Source organism: Saccopteryx bilineata, chromosome 1, assembly GCF_036850765.1.
Source record: "Saccopteryx bilineata isolate mSacBil1 chromosome 1, mSacBil1_pri_phased_curated, whole genome shotgun sequence".
Classification (NCBI taxonomy): domain Eukaryota; kingdom Metazoa; phylum Chordata; class Mammalia; order Chiroptera; family Emballonuridae; genus Saccopteryx; species Saccopteryx bilineata.
In genome coordinates, this window is record NC_089490.1 from 144,585,860 (window position 1) to 144,598,313 (window position 12,454).

The 12,454-nt window shown below is 46.4% G+C and overlaps 1 protein-coding gene across 1 annotated transcript in view; it reads right to left on the reverse strand.

The window, feature by feature from the left end:
* The window catches only part of CACNA1A (calcium voltage-gated channel subunit alpha1 A), a 356,581-nt gene that overhangs the window by 88,770 nt on the left and 255,357 nt on the right, over window positions 1-12,454 (reverse strand). The window contains exon 13 of the mRNA XM_066272007.1: window positions 1,503-1,712. Coding sequence (XP_066128104.1) covers window positions 1,503-1,712 — 210 coding nt within the window. The remainder of the gene's footprint in view (window positions 1-1,502; window positions 1,713-12,454) is intronic.

Sequence of the window (12,454 nt, forward strand, 5' to 3'; positions counted from 1 at the left end):
AGTAGAGTCCTCATTTGTAAGAGACTCCAGGGGGCCAAATGCAATTACTAAGGTTGGAACTAGGTCAGGACGCTCAGAAGGAGAACTGGCCTTGGGGGTGGGGGGGTCCTGGGAGGGTTAGCCAATGTGACTGGAAACAATGAGGGTTATAAAGAGACAGTGTGACCTAGACCAGGCTCCCAGGCCTCTCTAGGCTGAAGACTCAACTGTCTCTTGTGGTTGTCTGGGTCAATTCTGAACAAAATCAGAAGGGCAGAAAATCCACAGACCTAAGTCAGACAAGCCAAAAGATAAAGGAGGAGGGTAGCCAGTAGGCAAAATGTTTTTGTTAAGTCCTTACTCAGGGTGCACAAGCCAGAGCCAGGGTATTCACTTGCCTGCCTCATTGTCAATCCAGTACTCTTGTTGATTCCTCAGAGCTCTTTACTTTTTTTATTTTTAAATTTTTCTGAAGTGAGAAGCAGGGAGGCAGGTAGACTCCCGCATGTGCTCGACCGGGATCCACCCAGCATGCCCACTAGGGGGCAATGCTCTGCCCATCTGGGGTGTTGCTCTGTTGCAACTGGAGCCACCCTAGCACCTGAGGTGGAGGCCATGGAGCCATCCTCAGCACCTGGGCCAACTTTGCTCCAATGGAGCCTTGGCTGCAGGAGGGGAAGAGAGAGAGAGGAAGGAGAAGGGGAAGGGTGAATTAGATGGGCACTTCTATTATGTGCCCTGGCTGGGAATTGAACCCAGGACTTCCACACACCAGGCCCATGCATTGCTCTTTACTTTTTAAATCCTGGTCAGAAGTCTCCCTATCTTTTACTGCTTCTCCTCAACCTCACCTGGCCATCAATTTTGATATTATCTCATGCTAATTCCTAGAATCTGAGAATAGACTCAGAAGGGCAAAGCCTTGGGGGTCTTGGTAGCCACTGAAGAAGTCAGATGCTCTTACATTTGTTGGAGAGGTTCTTCTAGGATTGAGTCCCAGACACAAGGAGGTCAAAGAGAGCAGGAGGGGAGAGGGGGAAAAAAGCAGAGGGTCTGGTAGAATGGGGGGGAAACAAAAATCAGAAATGAGCAGAGAAAATGGGGCCACATTTTGTCTCTAAGGCACCGCCATCTCTCAACCACAAATTATTTAACATTTCCAGAGATGCACCTAGAAATGACATGTTTTTATCTCCATCAGGCCATCTTTCTGTCTCTGCCTCTCTCTGTCCCCCTTCCAATACCTTCTTCACCAGCACCCTTATGTCTCTTTCTTAAAAAGGGACCACAGAAGGGTCTGGTGGCCTGAAGTCTAGCTTCCAGCTCTCAGGCCCGCAGTCAGGGCCTGTCACTGAGGCAGCAGCAACATCAATGTCAATTCCAGTTGTAGACATGACCAAATGAAAAGGTAGATTCAACAGGGACCAAAGAAGGAACACATACTGCCAGAGAAAGGGAACTGGAGAAAAGGCACGAGGAAGGCATCAGGGAGCAGGCGGGGGCAGAGCGGGGGGCGTACTCACAGAGGAAGTCGGAGAGCCACTCGGGCTGGTTGTAGTGAACGATAGCAACACACAGCGTGTTGAGGGCTACCAGACTGAGCACAGTCCAGTAGAAGGCCTGAGTTTTGACCATACGGCGGATGTAGAAACGCACCCTCCTCTCCTTTTTGTGAAAAAAAGTTGAGTTCTCCAGCTTGGCACTTTTAATGCTGGCTCGGGCAAAGGGTGACCCTGCCAGGGAAAGGATGGAGAATGTCAGGGTGTTCCTGTGGAGGAAATTAACCAAAGCGCAGCCCAGGCACGAAATGTGGCCAGAGAATCCATTAGCCTCCCCAATAAGCCCTCTGGCCCAAGGGAACCATCATGATCCAAGGGCTTAGCTTCCCAGAGATGAAGTTTACAAGGAGATGTCCCTGAGAACAATGTTATTGGAAATAACCAATGAGAACTCAGGGTGTCAATGGGGAGGCTGACGGCTCTTGTTGCCAGAGCCTATCTTCTATGTCTTCCACTCTTGGTGACATCTGCTGACTTTGGGGGCCATGGGGCAGGGTGGGGCAGGAGCCTCTGCTCAGGACCCCCCAAGGCAGGGGTACAAAGCAGAGCTGCATGGAGTATACCTGGAAAGCCTCCAGGAGGAGCCATGAACAGGACCCCTGTTTTCCATGGACACTTCACTTTAGAAATGATCGCTGAGCAATGAATCAGTTGTGCTCTCTGCCTGCTCATGTTTTTGCTCTTAAGCATTTTTGAAGCACCTACTGTGTGCTAGGCTCTGTTCCAAGTTCTAGGAATACTCTAGTTAACAGAGAGCCTTACCTTCTTGGGACTGATGTTCCAGTGAGGGAGACAGACAGCAAACATAATATAATAAAATAGCTAACAGTGTAATGAAAGATGAAAAGCCCTTTGGAAAAATAAAAACTAGAGCAGAATAAGGGGATTGGGAGCCCCAGGAAGGACCACAGAGCAGGCTTCAGTATTAAATCAAGTGGTCAAGATAAGGATATTGACCTGAGTCACCTTACAATGTTAGGCTGACTAAATAGCAAATGCAAAGGTCCTGAGGCAGGAAGGTGCCTGCCTGACATATTTGGGAAACAGCATAAAGAGGCCAGCATGGCTGGAATAGAGTGACTGAGGAAGACAGAGGAAGGAGGTGAGACAGGTAGGTGACAAAGCAGGTTGTAAAGGGCCTTGTGTGCTGAGGGAAAGCTGGCATTTGCTCTGTGAGGTAGGAGTCATGAGGGTTCTGAGCAGAGGAAGAACATGTCCTGATGCAGGTGCTCAAAGGTGCCTCTGGCTGCTGTGGGAGGAACAGACTGTGGAGGGCATGGGCAGTTGCTGTAGGACCAGGGAGAAGACCACTGCGCTAGTCCAGGCAGATGATGATGGGGGCTCTGTCATGGCTGAGAAGAACGAAAATTAGGCAGACTTGGGATATATTACTTACGGAAGATTTCAACATTTGCTGATGGATCAGTGTCAGTGTGAGAGAGAGGGCGGAGCCTAGGTTTTTGGCTTGAGCATCTAGAAGGACAGAGTTACCATCCACTGAAAGGGGCAGGATTGGGGGGGGAGGGTCAGAGCTCAGTTTTGAATGTTGATGGTATCTTAAAATACCTCTTCTTGAAAACCTCCAATTGCATTCATCTGTTTATTTATTGTTCTTCATTGGTTTATTCCGTCTTTCATTTATTCAGCAGTTTATTCCTTCATTAGTGCACTCATTTATTCATTAATTCATTCCTTAGTTCATTCATTAGTGCATATATTCACTCATTCATTAGTGTGCACCTTTGCTCATCCATCCATCTATTCATTTGTTTATTCATCATTCATTCACTCATTTACTCATTCATCTATCCATCCATTATTCATTTGTTCATTCACTCATTCCTTCATCTGTCCATTCAGCTGTCCGTTCATTTAGCATGCTCATGAACACCATCAGAGGTGGCAAGTTGGCATCCTAGGGGCCATACTGATTTATCCAGAGTTTGTAAAAGTTGAAATTATTGCTCCACATTTAAAAACTGGAAGATTTCTTCATAAAAATATAGATTTCAGTTCCTCATGAAAGAAAATAAAAGCTGATCTTTATTGGACATTTAGTAGGCACCAGGCAGGGTTGGGAACACATTTTACACAAACCTACTTGCTCCTCATTGCAACCATAGGAAGCAGGGACCATCATTAACCGCATTTTACAGCTAGGAAAACAGAGGCTGAGAGGGGTCTAGTGACTGTTAAGGAGTACTGAGCCAGTGCAGAGCCTGTGTTCTCAGTCACCACACTGCACTCACTCCTGGAACAGGTGACCATGGGGAGGGGCTGCATTCCTACATGGCAGCAGTCAGCCAGGGTCAGTGGCAGGACTTTCCCCTCATGTGACTCCAAAGGACTTGAGAACCCCAGGGACGCTCCATGTGGCCTTTCCCAGTTGGGGTATTTCTGGTCCCTGCCACTTCCAAAGATGGCCTCAGACCCGCAAGCATTACAGGCCATGACAAAGAGGAATTATATTCTTGAAGGTCTCAGGGCTCGGGGGAGGATGTTCCAGTGGTGGGGGGAGACAGGTGGACAGAGACAGAGGAAGAGAGAGAGATCTCATAGTGGGCAGGATGGGGCCCCTTGACCTCCATCCACTCCTGTCGGTGTCACTTTGAAAACCTGGCACTATCACCAACTGGTAAATGACCTTGGGCAAATCACCTTGTATTTTGGGACTCTAGAGCCTCCATCTGTAAATCAGGCACAACCATATTTCCCAAACCTTACAGGCTGTTGGGAAGAATCAGTGCACGATGCTGGCATATAATGATTATTAGGCCTAAAATCTCCCGCTGAACTCCTACAGCTGAAATCAAGACAGCCAACTCATTGAGGAAGTCTTTCCTGATCCCCAGGCCTGAGGACTTACCCCACAACAGGCACATCACTCATTGCGAAGGGGGAAGGACGTGACTATTAACTGAATACCTACTACATATCAGGCCCCCATGCTAGCAGAGTTCTGTCTATACTTACTGTATTTCATAATCACTTTGACCCACGCTCTGTTTTTCTATATATTCTTATCTTTCTCTCTGTGGTCTGAAATTATAATTGTAGGCAATCTGTAGATTTAAAAAATAACTTTGATATTTTATGGAATGCAGTATTTCCAAAATATTATCATTTCAGTATGGAATCAATATAGAAATATATTAGAGAAATTTTACACTCTTTTTTTGGGGGGCACTAAGGTTTTCAAATCTGGTATGTTATTATAAAACACATCAGTTGGGACAGTCACATTGAAGAAGTCAAGAGCCAGAGGAGATTAGTACCAGTCTGGAAAGTTCTGTGGTAAGAACAGTACTATGCCACCATCAAGGTTTAATCTGGGTGATTTCTGGCAATTTAGATGCCTTTAAATTTCTCAGTAAATTGAAATAGGTGCTGCCCAAGTTGTGGATTGTACTGGACCCTCAAAGAGGTGTGTTGAAGTCCTAACTCCTAGCACCTGTGAATGCTACCTTACTTGAAATAAGGTCTTTGCAGATGTCATAAAGTTAAAATCAGGTCAGACTTGATTACAGTGGGCCTTAAACCCAATGCCTAGTGTCCTTATAAGAGGAGAAGAGCCTGAACAGGCGGTGGCGCAGTGTATAGAGTGTCAGACTGGGACGTGGTGGGCCCAGGTTTGAAACCCTGAGGTCACCAGCTTGAGCACAGGTTCAACTGGTTTGAGCAAGGCTCACCAGCTTGAGCCCAAGGTCGCTGGCTCGAGCAAGGAGTCACTCGCTCTGCTGTAGCCCCCCGGTTAAGGCACATATGAGAAAGCAATCAATGAAAAACTAAAGTGCTGCAACCAATAATTGTTACTTCTCATCTCTCTCCCTCCCTGTCTGTCTGTCCCTATCTGTCTTTCTCTCTGTCTCTGTCACAAAAAAAAAAAAAGAAAAGAAAAGAAAAAGAGGAGAAGAGACACAGAGACTCACAGAAGACCATGTGAAGAAAGAGGCAGACTGGAATGACACATGTATAAACCAGATTGCCGAGGATTGCTGACAACACCAGAAGCTAAGAGAAAAGCACGGACAGCTTCTTCCCAAGAGCCTGCAGTGCCTGCACAGCCCCGCCAGCACCGTGCCTTCACTTTGCATGTCAGGCCTCCAGAACTAAGAGAATAAATTTTGGTTGTTCTAAGCTGCCCAGTTTATGGTACTTGATGCCAACAGCCCCAGGACACAAATACAGAATACAGTCCACATGGAACTTAATCATTAATATCTGACTGTTTTAAAGAAATGGTGTGATGGCAGCTCCCATTCATGGCTCCATTTCTCCTATAAATGACTAAAAATTCTTTAAGTTCATCAATTATAAATGAGGCTTCTTTACAATGAGTGTATCAACTGATTTGACATTTCATTAGAACTGCTATTATGATGATTTTTTTTTTTACAGAAATAAATGATGGTAAAGAGAGTTCCTTACCAGAACCCTGAAAGTCTATAGGTCTCTTTCTGGGTGGGTTAGGAAACCACTGGCTAGAATGGAGGGCCCTTCCTCAGTGTTTTGAGCTATCAGGCAAAGAAACTGGATTTTGGTGGGCTTGCCGATAGCACACGTGGTCCTGGGAGCCCAAATCACTGGCTTGCATTTGGATCTGTTCAGAAAGCTGAAAGTCAATTGCTTCCTTAGCTGGTGCCACAGGACCCCATCTGGCCTTACTCAGTCTGACAGTTTCGTGCTTTAGCTCCTTGTTGCCCCTGTCACGCATTTATCAAATGCTAGCCTGAAACCTGGGTTCTCAGAGGAGCAAGCTTTTGTACATCAACCACCAATTCAAGAACCGAGTCTCCCACAGCCCCACCCTCTGTGAATATCTGTCATGGCTTCCTAGATCGCCCCCCGTTAGGAGCTGAACTGGGTCTCACCAAGTCCATATGTTGAAGTCCTAACCCTCAGGACCTCAGAATGTGATGAATTTGGAGACAAGACCTTTAAAGTGGTAATTAAATTAAAATGAGGTCACAAGCTTGGGCCTTAATCCAGTATGACTGGTGTCCTTATAAGAAGAAGAGATTAGGACACAGACACACAGGGAAGATGAAAGGAAGACTCCGGGAGAAAACAACCATCTTCAAGCCAAGGAGAGAGGACTCAGAAGGAACCAACCCTGCTGATGCTTTGGTCTCAAACTTCCACCCTCTAAAACTGTGAGAAAATAAATATCTGTGGTTTAAACCACCCAGACTGTGCTATTTTATTATGGTGGCCCTAGAGAACTGATACACTCTCCCCACTCTATGTAAATCTCAGTTTAGAAATGGCTCCTTCACAAAGCTTTCTTTGCTTTTCCAACAAATTCCTCCCTGCCCTGCATAACCATGAGTCTTTATAATTAGTCTCCACTGCTTTGAAATGACTTGAAACTTACCTAATTACTTTTCTGATTTCAAAAGTAATGCATGTCTCCAATTCACGTTTCAGAAAAATATCACATCTGGCCCTGGCCGGTTGGCTCAGTGGTAGAGCGTCGGCCTGGTGTGCAGGAGTCCCGGGTTCGATTCCTGGCCAGGGCACACAGGAGAGGTGCCCATCTGCTTCTCCACCCCTCCCTCTCTCCTTCCTCTCTGTCTCTCTCTTCCCCTCCCGCAGCCGAGGCTCCATTGGAGCAAAAGATGGCCCGGGCGCTGGGGATGGCTCCATGGCCTCTGCCCCAGGCACTAAAGTGGCTCTGGTCGCAACAGAGCGAAGCCCCGGATGGGCAGAGCATCGCCCCCTGGTGGGCATGCCGGGTGGATCCCGGTCGGGCACATGCGGGAGTCTGTCTGACTACCTCCCCGTTTCTAGCTTCAGAAAAACACACACACACACACACACACACACACACACACTAATAATAATAATAATAATAATAATAAAATATCACATCTAACATGAAAATCTCTCCCAATCCTCCAATTTCCATATCTTTTTAAAAATTATTTTAGTGAGAGGAGGGTAGGCAGAGACAGAATCCTGCATGTGCCCTGACAGGGATCCACCCCAGTAAGCCCAATAGAAAGCCATGCTCTGACCATCTGGGGCCCTTGCTCTGTTGCAACTGGAGCCATTTTTTAGCACCTGAGGTGGAGGCCAGGGAGCCATCCTCAGTGCCTGGGGCCAACTTGCTCCAGTTGAGCTTTAGCTGTTGGGGGGAGGGATAGAAAGAGAGAGAGAGAGAGAGAGAGAGAGAGAAGTGGGAGGGGGAGGGGGAGGGGGTGGAGAAGAAGATAGGCACTTAACCAGGGACATCCACACGCCAAGCCGATGCTCTACCACTGAGCCTACCAGCCAGGGCCTCCAATTTCCATATCTTTTATGTACCTCTTACACTTGAGAAAGAGGCTGTAATCTAACCCAAAGCAACCTCACAGGGTGATCTGATCATAAATTCTCTCTCTTTTTTTTTTAAGTGAGAGAGAGAGAGAGACAGAGAGAGAAAGAGAGACAGACAGAAAGATAGACAGATGGGAAGGGAGAGATGAGAAGTATCAACTCATAGTTGTGGCACTTTAGTTGTTCATTGATTGTTTCTCATAAGTGCCTTGACCGGGAGGGTTCCAGCTGAGCCAGTGATCCCTTGCTCAAGCCAGCGACCTTTGGTTTCAAGCTAGTGACCTTTGGGTTCAAGCCAGTGACCATGGGGTCATGTCTATGATCCCATGCTCAAACTGGCAACTCTGCATTCAACCTGGTGAGCTTGCACTTAAGCCGTATGAGCCTGCGCTCAAGCCAGCAACTTCAGAGTTTCAAACCTTGTACCTCAGTGTCCCAAGTTGATGCTCTCGCCATTGTACCACCACCACCTGGTCAGGACGATCATAAATTCTTAACTGGGTAGATCAGTAGTCCCCAACCTTTTTTGGGCCATGGACCAACGGTTTAATGTCAGAAAATGTTTTCATGGACCGACCTTTAGGATGGGACGAATAAATGTATCACGTGACCAAGACAAACGTCAAGAGTGAGTCTTAGACGGATGTAACAGAGGGAATCTGGTCATTTTTAAAAAATAAAATGTCGTTCAGACTTAAATATAAATAAAACAGAAATAATGTAAGTTATTTATTCTTTCTCTGCGGACTGGTACCAAATGCCCCACGGACTGGTACTGGTCCGTGGCCTGGGGGTTGGGGACCACTAGGGTAGATGATGGAGGGTAGCCTGAGGCATATTGCTTTAGTAAAAGGTTTCACTTTGCCCTAAGCAAGACTGTCTATTGTTTCTATGCATCTAGGTTAATAGATCTTTAAAATACATCTTTCTCACACCCCTCAAAGGCATAACCATCCTCAGAGGAACACATAATCTTGTTAATTATCCTGTAATCCAATTCCCACCTTGCTTTCTCTCACCTTCATGTAATCGTCCTCACTCCCTCCTTAATCTCACGTGCCTAAAAGAAGCTGTACATTGCTGTACTTTAGGGCATTTGAGATCTTATTTCCTGGCAATGTTGTCAGTTTGGCAGAAATAAACTCTTATAAAAATTCTGTACAGCTTTGGATGTTTTTATCCCAAAACTCCTTAATATTATCTTTAAAAAGCGATTATACATTTTATATAACATTGTACAACTTGCTTTATTCACTGAAAAATATATTTTGAAGATCTTTCCATGCCAGTAACAACCTCATTCTTTTTCCTGGCTGCCTAGTATTCTCTGGAATATAAATAGTATAAGTTCTTCTTTTTTTTGTGTGGCACAGACAGAGAGAGTCAGAGAGAGGGACAGATAGGGACAGACAGACAGGCAGGGAGAGAAATGAGAAACATCAATTCCTTGTTGCGGTTCCTTAGTTGTTCATTGATTGACTTGCCATACGTGCCTTGACTGGGGAGCTACAGCAGACCAAGTGACCCCTTGCTCGAGTCAGCAACCTGGGCTCAAGCTGGTGAGCCTTGCTCAAACCAGATGAGCCTGCGCTTAAGCTGGTGACCTCGGGGTCTCGAACCTGGGTCCTCCACATCCCAGTCTGACACTCTATCCACTGCACCATAGCTGGTTAGGCAAGTTCTTTTTTTTTTTTTCATTTTTTCGAAGCTGGAAACGGGGAGGCAGTCAGACAGACTCCCGCATGCGCCCGACCGGGATCCACCCCGCATGCCCACCAGGGGGCGATGCTTTGCCCCTCTGGGGCATCGCTCTGTTGCGTCCAGAGCCATTCTAGCGCCTGAGGCAGAGGCCACAGAGCCATCCCCAGCACGCGGGCCATCTTTGCTCCAATGGAGCCTCGCTGTGGGAGGGGAAGAGAGAGACAGAGAGGAAGGAGAGGGGGAGGGGTGGAGAAGCAGATGGGCGCCTCTCCTGTGTGCCCTGGCCGGGAATCGAACCCGGGACTCCTGCATGCCAGGCCGACACTCTACCACTGAGCCAACCGGCCAGAGCCACAAGTTCTTTTTTTAAGTTAAATGAGAGCAAGGGAGGCAGAGAGACAGACTCCCACATGTATCCTGACCAGGATCCACCTGGCAAGCTCCCAACGGGGCAATGCTCTGCTCATCTGGGGTGTTGCTCCATTACTCAGCAACCGAGCTATTTTTAGTGCTTCAGGTGGAGGCCACCAAAACCATCCTCAGCTCTAGGGACCAACTCCAGGGGCTAACTTGCTCAGGCCAATCGAGTCATGGCTGCAGGAGCGGGGGAGAGAGAGAGAAAGATGGAGGTAGTGGAGAAGCAGATGGTTGCTTCTCCTGTGGACTCTGACCAGAATCAAACCTGAGACATCCACATGCCAGCTGACACTCTACCACATAGCAAACTGGCCAAAGTCAATACTATTATTTCTTTATCTTCCTGTTTGGGGGCATGTGCATTGTTTCTGGTTTTTACTTTTACTTTTTTTTTTTTTTTTTTCATTTTTCCGAAGCTGGAAATGGGGAGGCAGTCAGACAGACTCCCGCATGCGCCAGACCGGGATCCACCTGGCATGCCCACCAGGGGGTGATGCTTTGCCCCTCTGGGGCGTCGCTCTGTTGCATCCAGAGCCATTCTAGCGCCTGAGGCAGAGGCCACAGAGCCATCCTCAGCGCCTGGGCCATCTTTGCTCCAATGGAGCCTCGGCTGCGGGAGGGGAAGAGAGAGACAGAGAGGAAGGAGAGGGGGAGGGGTGGAGAAGCAGATGGGCGCTTCTCCTGTGTGCCCTGGTCAGGAATCGAACCTGGGACTCCTGCATGCCAGGCTGATGCTCTACCACTGAGCCAACTGGCCAGGGACTTTTTTTATTTTTTAAAAAATTTATTGATTTCAGCGAGACAGGAAAGGAGAGAGTGAGAGAGAGAGAGAGAGAGACAGACAGACAGACAGACAGGAACATTGATCTGTTCCTGTATGTGCCCTGACTAGGGATCGAACCTGCAACCTCTGTGCTTCAGGACAATGCTCTAACCAACCGAGCTTTCCAGTCAAGGCAAAGGTTTTCACTTTTTTGAACACCAGAAACAATGTTGCTGAGAAGAGCTATATGTAGATCTTTTGTACACATGCAGAAATGCTTTGAAGTGGAAATGAAAATAAACATTTAGAATTAAATAATTCCAAGTTATTTATATAATGCCAATTATATATATTATGTCCCTGCCAATGAAGTATGACAATGTCCATTTCCTGCTGACATCAGGTAGTTCCATTTTCATCTTTTTTCAAACAACTGATGAAAAATAACATCTCCCTGTTAATGAAGAGCAGGTATACAGTCTTATTCATAGAGGAGATTCTGACTTGGGTATCCCAACTTTTTTTTTTCCAGTGCCTTGGTATTTAATAAATGTGGTATGAGCAAGAAAGCTTACCTATCAAAATATAACAAAATAGATAAAAAAAAACAAAACAGAGACAACCTAATAGGGAAAACATATCGGACAGACATGCTTGATCAAATGCTCTGAGCATTGATGGAGCGCTATAATCCTTGAACTTGCTGGGAGGAGAGAGACAGATGTGTCCACAAGTGGGAATAGAACTAGTTCATCATTAAAGGAAAGAGTGTTTTGGCTAGAGATTAAAAAATGCAAATGAAAACAAGCTTTAAGGCATCATTACAAACCGACTTCACTGGGGAAGGAAATGAAATGGGTGATACGCAATGCTGGGGTGGGGAAGCCGTGACTGTACGGGTACTTGGCAGGTTTATAAATGAGTTCAGTGTTTTTGTAACTCAGAAGGGTTCTGAATAATGAGTTGAAAAGCTGTTAATATCTTTGATCCTATAATTATCCCCAAAGAAACACGCCTAAAGGGTGGGTGGAGTAATTGTACATAAATGTTCACAGCAGTGCTCCTCGTAAGAGCAAACATCGGAAATAGCTCAAACACCACATAACAGAGCTACGTCTAAGCAATGCTAGGGTAGCCACACTCATGGAGCATGGGACCGCAACAGGAAAAACTCCATCAAAACTCATGAGTACGGTGATCAACTAGGGCTGAGTGAGAAAAGCAGAGTTTAAAATAGCTGGTACCAGTGCATTAGAAACATGTGTATATACTAAATTCTCTCCTTCCTTTCCCCTTCTTTCCTCTCTTCCTCTCCCATCCTTTCTTCTTATCTGCTCCAGCCACACAGGTCCCCCATTGGACTAAATGTTTTTTTTCTTTTGAGTCTTGTGTTATCTCCTCTGCCTGGAAGCTCTCCCATATCTCATTCATCCTTGGAATTTTTAAGACCTATTTCAAAAGATAAGATATTCTCCTTGGAGAAGGTCAAAAGCAACACAAGCTCAATCAAGAGGTTTAGGCAGGACAAGGGTAAGGGTCCCTTCCAATTCAAAGTCTGTTTTTTGCGATAACCAACGACAATGGTCTGCGCACAGCTTTCCATGTGTTTCTCTCTGCTTAGACTGTGATGGTGAATTCCTATCCAGCCTTCCCTACTCAGCTTCAATGTCACCTCTTCCAAGAAGGCTTCCCTGACCTCCTCTACTCTCTTGGCAGG